General features: G+C 46.7%; 1 protein-coding gene across 1 annotated transcript in view; it reads left to right on the top strand.

Moving 5' to 3' along the window:
- Positions 1-1,967: 1,967 nt before the first annotated feature.
- IGF2R (insulin like growth factor 2 receptor) overlaps positions 1,968-17,183 on the top strand; it is a 138,567-nt gene continuing 123,351 nt past the window's right edge. Inside the window, exon 1 of the mRNA XM_017853516.1 lies at positions 1,968-2,318. Coding sequence (XP_017709005.1) covers positions 2,170-2,318 — 149 coding nt within the window. The 5' untranslated portion in view covers positions 1,968-2,169. The remainder of the gene's footprint in view (positions 2,319-17,183) is intronic.

Genomic DNA, 17,183 nt, shown 5'->3' with positions numbered 1-17,183 from the left:
TGTTGGATTCTCTTTGGATTTTCCTTTGAACCAGCTGTGACATGTTACTGGTTCTCACATTAATGAATGAGCTAAGGAATACCTTTGATACATGTTCATTCCACATCTGAGTTATGATTATACCATCTTTTAAATATTACCCTTTCACATTTTTTATTGCATCACTTTAGAAAGCAGAAAATGCTAGTTTTTAAAAAATTGGCGATACTAGCTTTAATCATTTGATTAAGGTGGTTCTAACAGATCTTTCCATTGTGAAGATGTATTTTGTCTTTTTTAAGGAAACATACTTTGAAGATGATACTTTGAGACAAAGAGAATATTCTGTTTCACAATAATTTTTCACCAGATGGTTTTAGTATTTACTGACGGTCCTTGCCTGTGTCCATTATAACACTGGAGTTGCAAAATGCAAAACTTTTTCTTTTTCTTTTTTTTTTGAGACGTAGTCTCGCTCTGTTTCCCAGCCTGGAGTGCAGTGGCACTATCTCGGCTCACCACAACCTCTGCCTCCCGGGTTCAAGAGATTCTCCCGCCTCCTGTGTAGCCGGGACTATAGGCGCGTGCCACCACGCCCGGCTAATTTTTTTGTATTTTTAGTAGAGATGGGATTTCACCATGTTAGCCAGGATGGTCTCGATCTCCTGACCTTGTGATCCGCCCGCCTCGGCCTCCCAAAAGTGCTGGGATTACAGGCATGAGCCACTGCGCCCGGCCACCACAAACCCTTTTTCGACGTCCACAGTTCACACTTGAGCTCTCCCTTTGAACCACTACACTTTCCTTTCTTGGGCAATATATGAATAGCACGGTGGTTAGGTCACAGGCCTGTGACCGGCTTGGGCTCAAACCCTGGCCTTTTCACTTACTACCTGCAAGACTAACTAGTTATTTAATTTCTCCATTCCTCACTTTCCCTATCTGCAAAAAGGGTGCAATAAAGGCACCCCTCTCAGAGGACTGTTAGGATTAAATGAGCTAAATTACAGTATCGGAACACTTCAGTACTGGGTACATAATTACTTGCTCAAGAAATGTTAGCTATTATTGGGTCACGATTATTTATATGTGTTTGAATTCCAGCTTTACCACATCCCAGAGTGTCTTTGAGTGAGTTACTCAATATCCTTGTGCCTCAATTCCTCATCTATAAGAAGGTTCCCATCTCATAGGTTTTTAAAGATTCATGCTTACATGCTTAGCAATGTCTGGTATGGAATAAGCTCTAAAAAAGATGAACTTTTATGATGATGATGATTACTCTCTTCAATCATGATTATTTTGTATCTTTGCTCTAAAAGAAAGTGAATTTTTTAAATTCAAGACTTTTAGATTGATCGTACTACTTTCATTGTGGCTAGCTCATGGCCATTCACATAGTGAATTAATAAAGCTTTGTTGAGTGGCACTTGTTTGACAGCGACACTTTTGTCCACTCTTTCACCTTGCTGTATTTGTGCTGCCTTCCTTGCTGTAGGAAGCCCATGCTTGGGAAATAATATTCCCACAGAAGGTCTGAGAGGCGCTGATGGGCCAAGGTTGTAAACCCCCATGATGTGACTCCACGGACAGTTAAAGTGTGTTCCCACCCCCTACGGATCCGCTGCCAGGAGACTGTGCGAAGGCATTTACCTCCATGGCACTTTGATCCAAGTTCCTTATTTTCCCCCCCCATCGGTCGAGGTTGGGAACAGTTGCTGTAAGCAGGGAAGCACCCGCCACGATCCAGCAGGGCGCGGTGGGAGGGGAAACTGAGGCCCGGCCAGGCACCCCCGCCGCACCCATCCCGCCGAGAAGCTCCGGCCCCGGGAGGCACCTGGCGCCTGCGCCCCGCCCGCGTCGCTTCCTGTCCCGCGTGTGCTGCGCTCACGTGACCCGGGCCTGGGAGGAGCCGGGGCGGGCGGGGGTCACCTGAACAAGGGAGTCACGTGAGCGGGGGGCGGGGGTGGGGGGCGGTGCCGGGCGGCTGTCACGTGACGCTGTTCCGGGGCCGCGGCTGCCGCTGTCGCTGTCGCCGAGCCCAGTCGAGCCGCGCTCACCTCGGGCTCCAGCTCCGGCTCCGTCTCCACCTCCGCTTTTGCCCTGGAGGCGCAACCCCGTCCCGGGCGCGGCCCCCAGCAGTCGCGCGCCATCAACCTGGCGCCCGCCGCGCAGCCTGGGCCCGGCGCTATGGGGACCGCCGCCGGCCGGAGCTCCCACCTGGGGCCCGCGCCCGCCGGCCGCCCGCAGCGCTCTCTGCTCCTGCTGCAGCTGCTGCTGCTCGTCGCGGCCCCGGGGGCCACGCAGGCCCAGCCCGCCCCGTTCCCCGAGCTGTGCAGGTGGGTGGCCCACCCGGACGCAGGCTCCGCTCGCGGTGCCCGGGGCGAACGGCCGGCGTGGGGGGCGGGGAGCGCTCAGGAGCTCCTGGGGTCTCCAAGTCGCCTCCGGTCCGCGCCGGGTCCGCCCCGTTCCCAAGGGAAAGTTGCCTGCGTGGTGTCCGGGAGCCCCGCCGGGTCCCGTGCGCGGGCGGGGGGCGCGGGGGCACACGCGGTCCTGGCGTTCCTGGAGTCCCGCGGCCGGCCACTTGTGGCTGTCACTGAGTCGGGGGCGGCTTTGTGCGGAGCGGCCGCCCCCGGCCCTCGGGGTCGGCGGCTGCCCTCGCGCGGCCCGGTGTCCGGGAAAGTTGGAGGCAGGAACTCCACTTCGCTTTGTTCCCGCTGCGCGTTTGCATCAGAGTTTCGCCAGCGGGGCACCGGTGAGGCCCCTTGGTGTGGAGAGGCTCACTGGGGCGTCGGAGCCCGCAGGAATGGTCCTGGAGTTGAGTGTTCGTGGTTTCATTTGCTGATTGATTTCCCCCCGTGGGCTCATTTTCTCTTTAAAGTAGTTTTTGTTTGTTTTTTCCAGCAGGCGGTGACTTCTGTCTTCTTTAGATTGGGGGCAGGGGGGTGTCCTCCAGTGTGAGCTCTCAAGACTTGACCCTTCACTTCTCTGAGCCCAACTTCCTGCCTGGTGGCTCACATGATGTCATTGTCTCCGGGGCGGATTATTCTAGTGGATCTTGCTCTGGGAACCATGATTGTATAACCCATCAGTCCCCTCGAGGGCTGTGCGTGTCCCGCAGCTGCCAGCAGTCCAGGACCTGGGGAACTTCGAATTTCAGGAATTTTCTGACCATCCTTTTATGGAATGTTTAGGATGATGGAAAATTCAGCTTTTATTTACTTTTTTTAAAACTTTGGTAAAAAGGAAACAAGATGAAAAGTTCTGAACAGACAACAGTTTCTCCCTTGGCAATAACAAGTTGCTTTTCAGAATGAAACAAAGTTGATCCTACTTTGGGCTGAACTTGGAGTTTGTGGTAGGGTTTATGGGGGTTCTTATTTTTCCTTTGCATCAGAGATAGCTTTATTAGCACCCCTGTGTTCAGAACGTGCAGAAATTATTCTAAGGAGGGTGAGGCTGATCTCACAATAGAAACTCTTTGGAAAGGCCCATATTTTTTATTCTCCCTTTTTTAGAAGGGGAAGGGTGGATGGAGGGAGAGTTTGTGACAGTGTAGTTTATGGACCAGTTAGCTACCCTAAGATACACAGTTACTCCAGTAACTAGCATGATACAGAGAAATGGTGGCAACTTAAACCAGCTCAGGCTGAGACCAACATTTGGAGGAAGGCATTTTGGAATACTGGCTTCTGTGACCAAAAATAAGAAATTAACTCGCCTGGGCGCGGTGGCTCATGCTTGGAATTCCAGCACTTTGGAAGGCCGAGGTGGGCGGGTCACTTGAGTCCAGGAGTTGGAGGCCAACCTGGGCAACATGGCGAAACCCTGTCTCTACAAAAAATATGAAAATGAGGGCCAGGCGCGGTGGCACACTCCTGTACTCCCAGCTAAGGGAGGCTAAGGTGGTAGGATAGCGTTAGCCTCGGAGGTCGAGGCTGCAGTGAGTTGTGATCGAGTCAAGTTGCACTCTAGTCTGGGCGACAGAGCAAGGCCCTGTATTAAAAATAAAGCAATAAATACAATAAGAAATTAACCCAGCTGGCTTAGTGAGGTTGAAGTCTTGATCCTGTTAACAAATTGAAATTTGTTTCTTCACAGTTAAGATTAAGGTTGGCTTCAAGTTCAGACTGATACTTTGGCGGATTAATGGGGCCCTTACTTTTGCATTAGTTTAGTCATGGCAGTGTCTTGAACCTGTGTTCACGAACCTTGTCCCCAGGTGGAACATGGCCTCTTGGTCCAGTAAGAATGGCCTTTGTGTCGACGTTTTTCTCGCCACTGTCACATATGGGCATACTTAGCAAATACCGAAGAGGTTTCTGAGGTTGATATGCATTGTGAATATAATAAGATGTGCCCTTTGTAGTCTTAGAATACCTTCAAAGTTGTGTGTAATTTTTCTGCCAGATTTTCTTAGGACAACAAACCTGCCAGTCATTTCAGAGATGGATTTTCACCCACCTCTTTCCCTGTTACTTCCCTGTAGTTGCACATGTAGACTTCTCCATAGCCACTTGCAGTCTACTTTAAACCCAATGTGTGCAAAGTGAACTTCCTATCTGTGCCTGTTTTATAATTTTTTGAAGCAGGGTCTCACGGTGTTGACCGGCCATGAGTGCAGTGGTGCAGTCATAGCTCACTGCAGTCGTAACTCCTGGGCTCAGGCAGTCCTTCGCCTCAGCCTTCTGTGTAGCTGGGATTACAGGTGCACACCACCCCGCTTGGCTTATTATTTTTTAAATTTTTAATAGAGATGAGGTCTTGCTGTGTTGCCCAGGCTGACCTCGAACTCCTATCCTCAAGCAGTCTTCCTGCCTCAGCCTCCCAAAGTGTTGGGATTACAGGCATGAGCCACCATGTTGGGTTTATGTTCCTGTTTTAAATTGATACCTCTCCTTAAATACTTTTTGAAAACTTTTTTTTCTTGGGACAGGGAGGTGTCAGTCGTCTGTACTTTTATGAGATAAAATTGGCTAAAATTTCCTTAAATGTAGCATGTAGTTGAGGAATAGGAAAGTAAGTCAATTTTCTTTTTTAATTTGATACAAAAAATTCTACGGAGTGTCGCCAAGTGTGACTACGAAGTGTGATGTGTTAAGCTACATTTTAATTTTGTTCCTGGGCATCAGTTTGCTGAAGTGTGAATAATTCTGCCAGGTCTCCAGTGTGAGCATGAAAAGTCGAGTCCTACAAATGTCCCCATTTGTTTTTGCTGCTTGGTCACATGGAGGCAGTCCCAAATGTACAGAAGGATCACATTCCAAATGTTTGTATATTGATCATTTCAAACGTGGAATGCGTTTTTCCATTGATAGTATTCTTGTTCATTGTTGTATGGTCCCCAGAAAGTCATTATCCTTGCAAAGGTTTTGGAGCGCCCAGACACCATATGGCTTTAACAGAATTCTAGCCGTAAATTCTCATTGTCTCTAAAAGATGGAGTTGGATTTCCAGGAAAACAACCTCTCCTCCCAAGCCCAGCTCTCTAGAATCTAGAGAGAATCTTTTTCTTCTGCAGTCGCTTAGACCAGCAAGAGGGACATCCGGGCCTGCTTCAGGGGTGCTTGCCAGGCACCTTGTGGGGGCAAAGTGTCACGGTGACCTTTGGCTCTGAGCACTCCTGGGATGGGGTGCAGTTCCTGGTGCAGTTAGTGATTGGGAGGGATGAAGGAGACAGCACCGTTTCAGCAGCAGCTTTCACTGTGTCCACGCATGTGGAGGGGCCTGCCCTCTCTAAGTTGTGCATTGAACAGTCAGGCACGACAAAGGCAAGTTTCCGAAAGTGTATCTGGCTTGAAGCAGTGCTTTAAATAAGTGCTTGGTTTTTGGAGAGACTCAGCAAAGTGTTAACTGTCAAGTGTGCCAGGTGATCCCTGTGCTGAGTTAGAAGTTAATGATTCTTATGCAGGTATTTCTTGGGAGGTGATATGCTAGTACAAAGTTAGTAGAAAACTTGTTTCCTGAGGCTAGTGTGATAGGCTGTGGGACTGGCCTGTGGCGAAGACTTGGGGCAGGAAGGAGTGTCTGAAGGTCAGTGGGGGCAGGAACAATGGAGCAAGAAGAGAGGGCATTCAGGAGGAGAGGAGCAGAGGCCAGGCCATGCAAAACCAGCAACAGTGTCTAAAGTGATCTCAGCTTGTCAGTAGCTTTACTTATTACCATATGCTTTAAACTTTGTAAAATGTCATATTATATACATAATACGCAAGTTTCCACCCTTTAGTTAGGTGTTAACAAGATGCTTAATGGGTGAGGTCTTAACAGTGTGCATTAATGATAAAATAATGCATTGGGATGGCTAGATTTAGGTAGTTAAGAACTTTAAAATTTATACAGAACAAGTTTTACCCAAATTGTTTAGGTATAAATGCTAGAAAGTTTTTATTATGTTGAGGACAAGAGAATAATGAAGCCAGCTGGGAGTTGAGGTTGGTTTAGTTACTGTCTCTAAGGAGATTTTTTTTTCCCCTGTAATTTTTCCAAAGGAACAATGCTTATATGTCTAATTTGGGCCACATGTTAAACCTGGATCACATCCATTTGTGTGTGTGCATTTCTTTCAACGATAAGTGTATGTGGATGCCTAAGGTTGTTAATTATGGTTACATTAGATCTCATGGATTAATTCTCAGAACGGCATCCTGGCAGATTCCCAGGAAATGATTGCCTGAGTTGGGTCTCATATCTTTTATCAGCATTTCATAGAGAGAGATTTTTAAAAGATGGGGCTGAGAGAAATAATTGAGATGTTCCCTTCTCTATTTTGATCTTGGTATATAAACTATCGTATTGGGGAGAGAATTGAGCAGGCTCTAGAACTGAGCCTAGTGGCAGAGAGCAGCTCATCACTTTGCAGGTACTGTTCTTTTTCTTCTTTCTTTTCTTCTTTTGATTGTCCTAGCCATGGAGAGTTCTTGCTAATGCCCTAGCTGGTCGTGAATGGTGTGTGAGGAGGTGGATGTAGCTGTTTGATTTTATGGGAACCGCCAAACTGTAATGCCGAATTACCATTTTGCATTTCCACCAGTGATGTATGAGAGTTCCAGTTCTACATCCTTGTCAACACCTGCCAGTCTCAATTTTAGCCTTTCAAGTGGAGTTGTAATGGTATCTCAGTGTGGTTTCAGTTTTCATCTCTCTGCTGACTCATCAAGTTGAGCAAGAAAGGAACATCTTTTCTTGTATTTATTGGAGTCCTGCATGGTGTTCACCATCATCACGTGCTTACTGTCGGGTATTTTTTGCAGCATCCTTTAAAAATCATATTTTGCCCCTTTTATCCCTTAAAATTGTTTTTGGGGTCTTCTCCTTATTGAGCTTTAAGAGTTCCTCATGTCTTTTGGATACAAGTTCTTTCTTAGATAGGTGTAAGGTGTGAATAGTATGAGTATTTTCTCTCAGTCTTTGTCTTGCCTTTAAATTTTCGCAGTGATATCCTTTGAAGAACAGATTTTTAAAAAATTTGATGGACTGTAATTCTTTGTGGTTTGTGCTTTTGGTAGCTTAAGAAATCAACCCTAGAACTAGTGACATTTGACCTGGGGAATTTTTTGTTTTGAGGACTGTCCTGGGCATTGTAGGATGTCAGCCAGCATTCCTGGCCTCTACCCACTAGATGCCAAGACTACACTCCACCACTCCCCTCCCCAGTGGTGACAAATAAAATGTCTCCAGACATATCAAAGGCCCTGGAGGGGAGGGGGCAATATCACACCCAATTCAGAACCACTGGCCTACCCCAAGGTCTCAAAGATTTTTTCCTGTGTCTGCCTCTAGAAGTTTTATAGTTTTACCTCTGATTCCTTAACTCTAGGATCAATTTTTTGAATTTAATTTTTATATATGATGTTTCCAGAAAACTCAAAGCATATTTTTCCTTTGCTCTCATTCCGTGACAGCAGTCATTAACACAGAAGACTTCTGTGATCAAATGTGTGGTGGTTTTTCCCCGGGCACCAAGCAGTGACCCCTGGCCGATTCAATTCCCGACCCTGTCTACCTGGAGATAGTGTCAGATGCCACAGGTTTGGGGTTCAGTTCCCAAGACTGTTCCCCAACCCACACCAGTCGCAAGTCCAGGCCTCCGGAACTTCTGACCAACTGGCTTCAATTTGGGGTTCCCACAGTGCCTCTTTGGGTCTGATTAATTTGCTAGAGTGACTCACAGAACTCAGGAAACACTAAACATAAGCTGATGATTGGCAGTTTATAAGGATATTGCAATGGATACGGATGAGGAGATGTGTAGGGTGAGGTATGGGGGAAGGGGTGCGGAGCCTCCATGACCTCCCTGGCTCACTACCCTCCGGGAACTGCCGTGCATTCAACGATTTGGAAGCTCCCCCAACCCAGTTTTTATGGAAGCTTTAGGAGCTCAACATTTCTTCTCCCAGGGTGTAGGGTGGGACCCTCACTGAAGAGGATCTTAAGACCCACAGTCTGAAAGTGGGGAAGATGAGAGTCCTGTCCTGCCTTGGGGCAGGTGGAAGGAGGGGCAGGTGGAGAGATTGTTTCCTGAGGCCTGACACGCCCAACATTATAACAAAAAACACAAGGACTGCGGGAGTTAGGAGCCAGGAACCAGATTGGGAAAAAATACATACATACATACATATATGTATATACACGCACACATACATATATACATAACGCCATAAAAAGGGTGAAAGTTTATTTTTTTTCCATGAATATATCCAGTTCTGTTTACTAATACTTTATGAAATGTGCTTACAGCTCTGTTTTTAAGTGAGATTGGGCTACAGTTTTTTTGCTCTGCCGTTCTTGACAGGTTTTGTTATCAATAATATGTTTGCTTTGTGGAAGGAGCTAGTTAGCTTTTAGTATTTTCGTATGTGGTGAAACAGTTTGTATATAAGATGGACATTTTCTGTTTCTTAAAGTTTGGTAGAACTCACCAGTAAAACTATCTGGGCCTGGTGCTCTTAGGTAGAATATCATTGGGGAGGACTTTTGATTATGGTTTCAGTTTTATCTAGTTTGCTTTTCTATTCAGATTTTCTACTTTTACTTGGGCCAATTTTGGTAATCTCTGTTTTCCTAGAAAATTGTCATTGTAATGATGTATTCATTTATAAATAAGTAGCATGCTACTCTCATATTTTGATACTCTATAGCTCTAGGTAAATTTTAAAATTCCTAGTGTTTACTTATGTACTTTTTTTTTCCTTAATTATATTTACTAAAGACTTATTTACCTTTTTAAAGTCTTTGCAAAAGAACTAGTGTTTTGTTTTTTCATCATGTTTTCACCGTTTATTTGCAATTTTATTAATTTATCCACTCAGTAACTTCTACATCATTTTCCTGTTTCTAGTTTGAATTGAATGCTTAGCTCTTTTATTTTAAATCATTTTGCATAATTAAGAAATATATTTAAAGCTTCGTGTGTCTTTCTGTGGAGTACCATACCGCTCTCTTGGATTCTGATACTTTTTTTTCTTTTCCATATTTCAATTCTGTATATTTCCTTTTTGGACTCAAAAGTTCTATCTGTTTCAACTTCCTGGAGCCACTAAATTTTTAGATTTTATTTTTTTCAGGTCAATGAACTTTGGGGGTTTTTAATTTAGTTTTTCCATTGTGCTGGCAAATGTGGTGGAACTTACTGACATTTCCCTTGTGGCCTAACACCTAGTCAAGTTGGGAGTGTATTATGTGTTTGGAAAAAAGGTTCTCTGTTGGGGTCGAAGTTACTCATGGTGCTGTTCAGCTTTTCTTCACCCTAACTCTTCTTTGGTTTGTCTGTTGCTTTTATTATTTGTATCTGGCTGCCGCTGTGGACAGGCACGTAGACAGATACCGTTTGCTGCTGTCGCCCAGCTTACCGGTTCTCCCGTGGTTCAGATGCTCTTCTGCTTTCCTGTTGTCTTTTGTTGCAGGATCTCAGCTGATCTGTAGTCACAGCTGCCTGTTCTTTCTGCGTGGACGCTGTAGCTTCTGTCAGCCCTCTGAAGATCTCTCTTAAAGTTCTGTTCTGATTGCTCTATTCATTATTTTTCCTTGGGTCCAGTTTCTTTGGTTTGAGTTTGTCACCATGATTGCATGCTGCTGGTGACCTTGCAGTGACAAGTGCCTCCTGACCGTGCTTTCTGCAGTGGGTCTCCACCCGGCCTTGGCTGCCTCTTTGTGCAGCTGCATAGGGTAGGGCTGGGAGCAGTTGTTGGAATTTGGCTGTAAATTGTTTTTGGGGAGACTGGGGGATGGGCAGGATGTGCCTCTGTGGCTGGTCTTGGCGCCTTAGATCCTTTCCACCCTCCTGATGTCACCCGTAAGCGCCATTCCTGCCAAGAGACAGCTGCTAAACCCCTGTTGATTGCTGCTGGCAGCATGTGGCCTGAGATGGGGGATCTGGATTGTTGAGTCGGCTGTGTCCAATCACTTCTTTTTTCTGGATCTCATTTTCCTCCTCAAGAGAGGTGGGACTTAGTTTTCTTTCCCTCTTTCCTGCTTGAAAGCCTCTCATTAGGGAGTTAGTTTTGGAAGTCACTTTCCTGGTTTTGAATCCAGACTCCTCCCCTCACAGGCCTTGGGAAAGTCACCGAACCTACAAGGTCTTCCTTTCCGTGTGTGTCCAGTCAGGATGCTAGCTGTGTTTGTAGGCTGGGTGTGGGATGCTAACCATGTTGTAGGCTAGGTGTGGGAATTGGGAGACATTTGAATGCCTGGCACGTCCTCGGTGTTCATCGGTGCTGTAGTGGTAGCAGTTGCTTTATCTGTAAGTTACAGATGCTGCCTTACATCAGGGATTTATTTTTATAACCTGTTTCTTGGCCTGCCACCACTCTCCATTAGTGTCTTGGGGTTTCTGCCTCAACCAGAGAGCATTTCTTCATCATCAGTTTCATGATCGGCACTCCGTGTAAGCTTCCTCATGAGAAAGAAAGGTTTCCACTGTTTAAAAAAGTTTTGAAACCACTGGATTCCATGATTTCCGGGTCCATTTTGCATCCCAAATTCTGCACTTCTGAGGTTTGCAGCCTTGAGGAGTCCTTACTGACTCAGAGTCCCCTGAACAATGATAATTCGAGGTGTGGAGTTTGGGTGGAGGCCGGGGGTCACCCTCCTTCCTGTGGTGGTTTGCTCCCAGGCTGGGCTGGGAGCAAGGGGGCTGTTGTAGTTCCAGGGCAAGAAGAGCCGTCCTCCCTGTTTCCCTGTGGTAGGATCAGGAAGTCCCAGCTAACTTCTGCACATGGGTGCTGTTGTAAGTGGGAACGGAAGTGTCCAGGCCAGTGGCTTGGATGTGAATAAGCCTATTTTTGTCATAAGCCTATTTTTGTCTCCATGTTAGCCAGGGCAGAGGGGCACTTCCCTGTGAATCCTCCAGGGTGGGGAACATCCCAGGCGCTCTGTGAACCTGGCTCTGCAGCCAGCTGCAGACCTGTGGTGGGAGTTTTCTTTTTCCTTTTGTGTGCTTTTCGATCCCCTGGGCTGCAGCCATTGTTGAGTACATTTGGAGGGTAAGTTGTCCAGGATGAAGAAGCAGATCCTAGGAGTATCATCCGTCACAGGGAGGGGTGTAGGAAGTGAGGGAGATGGTGGAAGTCCTGGCCCAAGCTCTGTTTTCAGGAATGTGTGACAGCGAAAACTGGCCTTTGCAGTTGAGTTGCCTGTGGGCTGTGGCCTAGAGGGAAGGTCAGGAGGGTGTTGCAGTCAGGGCTGCCACCTTCTTCATGCCTGCTGTGTGCTGGGAGGAGGAGAGAGCTCCTTCAGAGCGGGCCCACCACTGGATTTTGAGTGTGTGTAAAATTACCTCGTTGCCATCTGCACGGTTCTCTCTACTCCAGAATCAGTTATACACTTTAAAACAGCTGTTTAGTACTTAAAAACCTCCCCCAACACTCCCTGCACCCCCCTGTGGCCTGCAAATAGAGTGCCAAGCCACCAGAATAGAAGCGCTAAAGAAGTGGGTTTCCTAGAAGTGGCAAGTCTGAGACTCCAGTGAGTCACCCTCATTGTTCCCCTGAGGCACCCTCCCTCCACCTGGTCTCTGCTCTTGAAATGCGTCAGTTATGCCAGCACTTCTCTCTTTTCTTTTGTGTCTTTTTAGAGTCACCCCTTTAGAGTGACAGGCAGCGTGAGCTCATGGCCTTGACTTTGCTGGCCCTGCAGAGGGAGAGGAGAGCTGGTGGCAGAGTCAGGGGTTGGGCCCCGAGGATGGGGCCATTTTATAGGAGAGTCCACTGTCCCCAGGCTTTTCTGTAAGAGGCTGGAAGTGAGGGAGTGAACCAGGCACCCGGGTTGGGGGCCTACGTGTCAGACCCAGAGGGAAGCATGTCTGACTTGGTTGAGAGGCAGCCAAGGGTCCAGCGTGGCTGGGTGGGCTGAGTCACTGGGAGAATGGAGGGAGGGGCCAGAGAGTGTGGAGGACTAGCTGTGGCCAGGTCACAGAGGCTGTGGGACTTTGGGCTCCTTCTGGGTGAAAACCAGAGCCCTTGCGGATTTCAGTAGATTGGTCGATTCAAAGGCACGGGGAAGGTTTGATTGCTTGGATTGCCTTAGGGAGCTGTGAGATCCCTAGATAAGGGTTGCAGTTTAGCAAGGTAGCTGCTTTTCCTCTTCAGGTTGCCTTTAGGCTGCGATGGAGATAGCCTGAGCTCTGGAGCAGGACAAGCCTCTTTCTAACATGGACTTGGCCACTTTGTAAATTTGTGACCTGAGGCAAGGTCACGTACCTCACTAGGACCTCACTAGGCTATCAGTTCTGTGTCTCCAAGAAGGTGGAGAGGGAGCCCTAGCTGGGTGTGAAGCAGCTGGGTGTTAAGCAGCCCCAGCTGGGTGTTAGGCTTTGCGGAGCCTCTGCTGTCTGATGTTTGGCCCCAGCATCTTCAGAGAGGGGCCTTTCTCCTGTGTCCACCTGATTGGCCTTTGTGAGGAACCACCACTTGGCAGTGGCCTCATTGGCATCGTGGGCCACCCAGCTGAGCTGACAGGCTGCGAGTTTTCTAGAAAGGCCCACCTTCCCTTGTAGTTTGCACACTCCAGGAAGGACCCTGGGTCTGGGAGGGTTTTTTGGGACCTTGGTGACAGGGAGAGTAGGGGGCTGAATATTAAGGTCTGAATTCTGCGCTGGGGGCTGGGTTGTTCTTAAAGGTGGTTGAACTCAGACATCCACGTGGTGAAGCAGGGGGTTAGCCCATCTACAACTCCTCTTTGTATATGAGGAGCGGGGTATGAGACCACCCAGGTAATTGCTCTTATTGGAAGAAAATCATCACGGAGCAGGGCTTAGAGTTGAAATACTGGCCTGCATCCTCTACCGTGGAGTTGATCTGAGCCAAGGCTAGCAGAGAGAGGGCCGGCCATTTTTCTGGTAGCTTTCTGTTATAGAGGGCACTTGCCCACCTCCTGGGAATGCCACGCCCTGGCGTGTTTGCATGGGTCCTGCTTCCCCCGCTGCTCTCCTGCTGGAAGCTCTGGACTCACCTGTCTCTGCTGTGGATGGTGCAGGGCGGGCAGGCCCAGAGTGGCATGCCTGTCCTGAGAAGTCCCAGGAGGCCGTTGAGTGTATGTGTGTGTGAATGCGTGTGTGAGTGCATGAGTGTGTGAGTGCAAGCATGTGTGTCTGAGTGTGTGTGTGTGTTTGTCTAAGTGCATGTGTCTCTGTCTTCATCAGCTCTGCGGAGATTCCTCCGGACAGGGGCCTGCCGGGCTGTCCCTCCAGTTCTTTGCCAGTATCCTGTGACACTCCTTTCAGAGGGCACCGCCCCCAGCCAACTCACCTTTTTCTGTAAACTTAGTTTTTAAGCCGTCCAGCTCTCTCTCTGGATTCAAATGAAAGCTTTAGATCATAGTCTCTCTCAAAAGCTCTCTGTTCCTGGTGGTGGTTTTTTCCCTCACAGTGACCTTGAGGGCTAGCTGAGTTTTGTCGGGGAAGTTGAGTTGGGAGAGACTGTATCTCACGCAGCCTGTTGGTCAGCACTGGGGCAGGAGTCTGGCCCAGTCTCTTCATGGCTCCTTTCTTAGGGTAGCCAGGAGAATTCTCCCCTGTCTATTCTAGGTGACCTCTGTTACGCAGTCCCCATTGCCTGCCCTGGTTCTGTGGGTTCTGACGTTGACTTAGATGCCATGTTTGACTTAGAGCTTCTAACCGGATCCTTCTCTATGCACCGGGTTTCCTTCCAGACCCTGGATACCTCTCAGGGAAAACCAAAGGCTGACGTCTGGCACTTCCCTGCTTCTCTTTATTTGTATTTGTCGGCCCTGTATCTTTGTCCACAGCTTTGTGGGTTTGTTAGAATAGGAAGTGAAGTACTTCCTATATAAGCCCTGGCCATGCTGTGTCAAACTCATGTGCTTCCCCAGCCTTTATTTCGGGGTAGGAGTCTTTGTGCAAATCAGATTGTTTCTGTTTTAGTGTAGGCAATAGAAAGTTGTTGACGACAGTGATTACCTCACGTTCTTGACATTCTGCTGCCAAGGTCCAGTGTGGGAACCTGGCCTCCTTGCTCCTCTTTCCTGCTGTTTTTTCCCTTCCTCCTTAGTTTAGGAGACTGGTCTGGATTTCTGAAGGTGACTGTGCTGGATATGTATGATCTGAAACACTGATACTGATAAGGGGCAGTAGTGGGCCAGGTGATTTCTTGAATATTCTGTGAGAGGACTTGCATGCATGTCAAAAGTAGGAAAATGTTTTTTGGCTGTTCAGATTGGAAAGACTTCACATTCTCTTTGTCTCCAAGGTGTTAGATTTGTTGCTTGCTATAGCCTCAGAGAAACATTTCTCTAGCTAGTGACCACGTATCTTGTTATATGAATTTCACTTATGTGTCACCAGCTGGGTTTCTGTCTTCTAAGGAAACCAAATTACAGATTCACACATGCCTACTTATATTATTACTGATCCCATCCTGCCTTTATCTTGCTTTATGTGTTGATTATTAATTGCAGGCCAGTAATAAAATGTTTAATAGTTACATGACAATTAGCATAACCCCAAGATTTACAGGGACTGAGGAAACTAAGATACATTTTAAAAGAGTTTGGCTATATGGCAATAAATGAGGAAGGGACAGAGTGATACTTCATGGAGATGTTTTGTGTTGAAAGGAAACAACCCAGTTTTCTAAGATTTGTTTTCTTTTAAGAACTTGAGCATACCATATATTTTGATCATAGAATTTTACATACTTTAGATGCTAGCTATTTTTAAAAGGAAAGAACTCCAAATTACATCTCGCAAGCTATTGTGGTTTTGTAAGCATTCACTGATGGCATATATGAAATCTCTGAGAGGTGTCATATTAAGATACCAATGTCAGTTTAAAGATATTCTATATCTGTATCCCTATGACATAGTATTTTGAATTTTTTATTTTTCATTTTTGGACAGACATTTAGAACTCACTCAGTGAAGATGGCATGGCTCTCCATCTCTCTGTTTTCAGCTTTTTGAACTCCAGGAAGCTGTGTCGGCCTGGGATTAGGTTCACTTCTTCATTGCTGCCCCTCGATTGGTTTCGTCTTGACCAGGGTGGGTTTTGAATGCGGCCCTTGCTGGAACAGTAGCAGGAAAGTAGAAACACCTTCCTGTTTCTGGGTTGGCTGACAGTCTGTTACTTGTGTGCTTCCTTCTAACTGGTAATCTGCCAACACCTTTCAGGATATTATGAAATTCCAAGCAAATGAGGTTAAAATGGAACCTCTGTGCTTCTGAACAGGCGTGAACTGACTGCAGTTCTCCAGGATGGTTTCAGCAGAAGCAGTGAGATTACAGTCAGGAGCAAAACAGTATCTGAGCTTTCTTTATGGGAAAGATTCTGACGATGTGCTTGGTTTATATGGTTAAATTAATTGTCCTTGTTAAATTAAAAAAATAGGGTATGTTTCAACCACAGACTTTGCTTTAAAAGCAGACATCTTCTAAAGTCATTTGCCTTGTGTGTGACTTCTGCTGCTCCCTGTTTCCTGCTGGGCCTGATGGTATGATTGTAGAATGTTTCTGAGTTGTGGATGATACTCACTGTTGGACTCTGCTGAGCTGAGTAGTCTGATTAAAGGAGAGTGTGCATCTGAGTTGAGGAAGACAATATAGATGTGGTCCTTGTTTGTGGAGTTCACAAGCTGCTTGTATAGAAATAGCAAGGACAGTGCAGCCAGTGGGAAGGAACCGGCTGAAGGAATCGGTATTATTTCCATGGAAACCAGTTGGGTATGGGAAGAGAGGTTGTGGAAGGCAATGCTCTGGGGTTTGGCAATTCGCACTGTGCAGAAGAGAAAGCAGAACTGGGTTGGGAGTATAGAGTAGCAGAAGTTTAAGCTTGGGGAAGAAGTTGAGCAAGGAAAGCATATGATCTGTTGATAGCGTGATGTGATGGGGTCTGAATCTTCAGACAGTTCACAGCTTTTTCATAGAGGCTGTCCTCAGATGGGTTCAACCACTCTTAGAATTCTGCCTTTATTATTCAAGTAGTATCCATGACATTAAAAATGAGAAGGAAGCATTTTGGCCAATGAGGGACTGCATAAACTACTGTCTGCATAAATGACCTTGGTCCTAGAAGATTGTGATGAAGCTGAACAATTCCTATCACCTAGTGATGCTGTAGCCGTTGTAATGCCATAGCACAATGCATTAGTCACGTTTGTGGTAATACTGCTGTACACGAACCCACTGCACTACCAGTCTTATAAAAGTGTCCAGTCAGGTCCTAGGCCTTTACATCCACTCACTCACTGACTCACCCAGAACCACTTCCAGTCCTGCAGGCTCCGTTCATCGTAAGTGCCCTAGGCAAGTGTGCCATTTTAATCTTTCATACCATATTTTTGCTGCACCTTTTTTATGTTTAGATAGGTATCATGTATTACAGTTGCCTGTGGTACTCAATGCAGCATCATGCTGTGCGGGTTTGTAGCCTGAGAACAATAGGACATACCATATAGCCTAGGTTTGTGGTAGGTGACACCATCTAAGTGTGTGCAGATACACTCAGTGATGTTTGTGCAGTGACAGAACTGCCTCATGACACATTTCTGACAGTGTATCCCCGTCATTAAGTGAGTGACGGTAAACCAGTCCCCCCATCAGCAGTTACACTTCCTAAGGTTTCAGTTACCCATGGTCACCTGCAGTCTGAAAATATGAAGATATTTTGAGACAGGGAGAGATGCCATAATCACATACCATTTATTACAGTTATAATTGTACTATTATTAGTTGTTAATCTTTTATAACAACTAAT

The sequence above is a fragment of the Rhinopithecus bieti genome, unplaced genomic scaffold (assembly GCF_001698545.2).
Source record: "Rhinopithecus bieti isolate Rb0 unplaced genomic scaffold, ASM169854v2 scaffold_37503, whole genome shotgun sequence".
Taxonomy (NCBI): domain Eukaryota; kingdom Metazoa; phylum Chordata; class Mammalia; order Primates; family Cercopithecidae; genus Rhinopithecus; species Rhinopithecus bieti.
The sequence above is the reverse complement of the archived record's forward strand: the minus strand, read 5'-3'. Positions and strand labels throughout refer to the sequence as shown.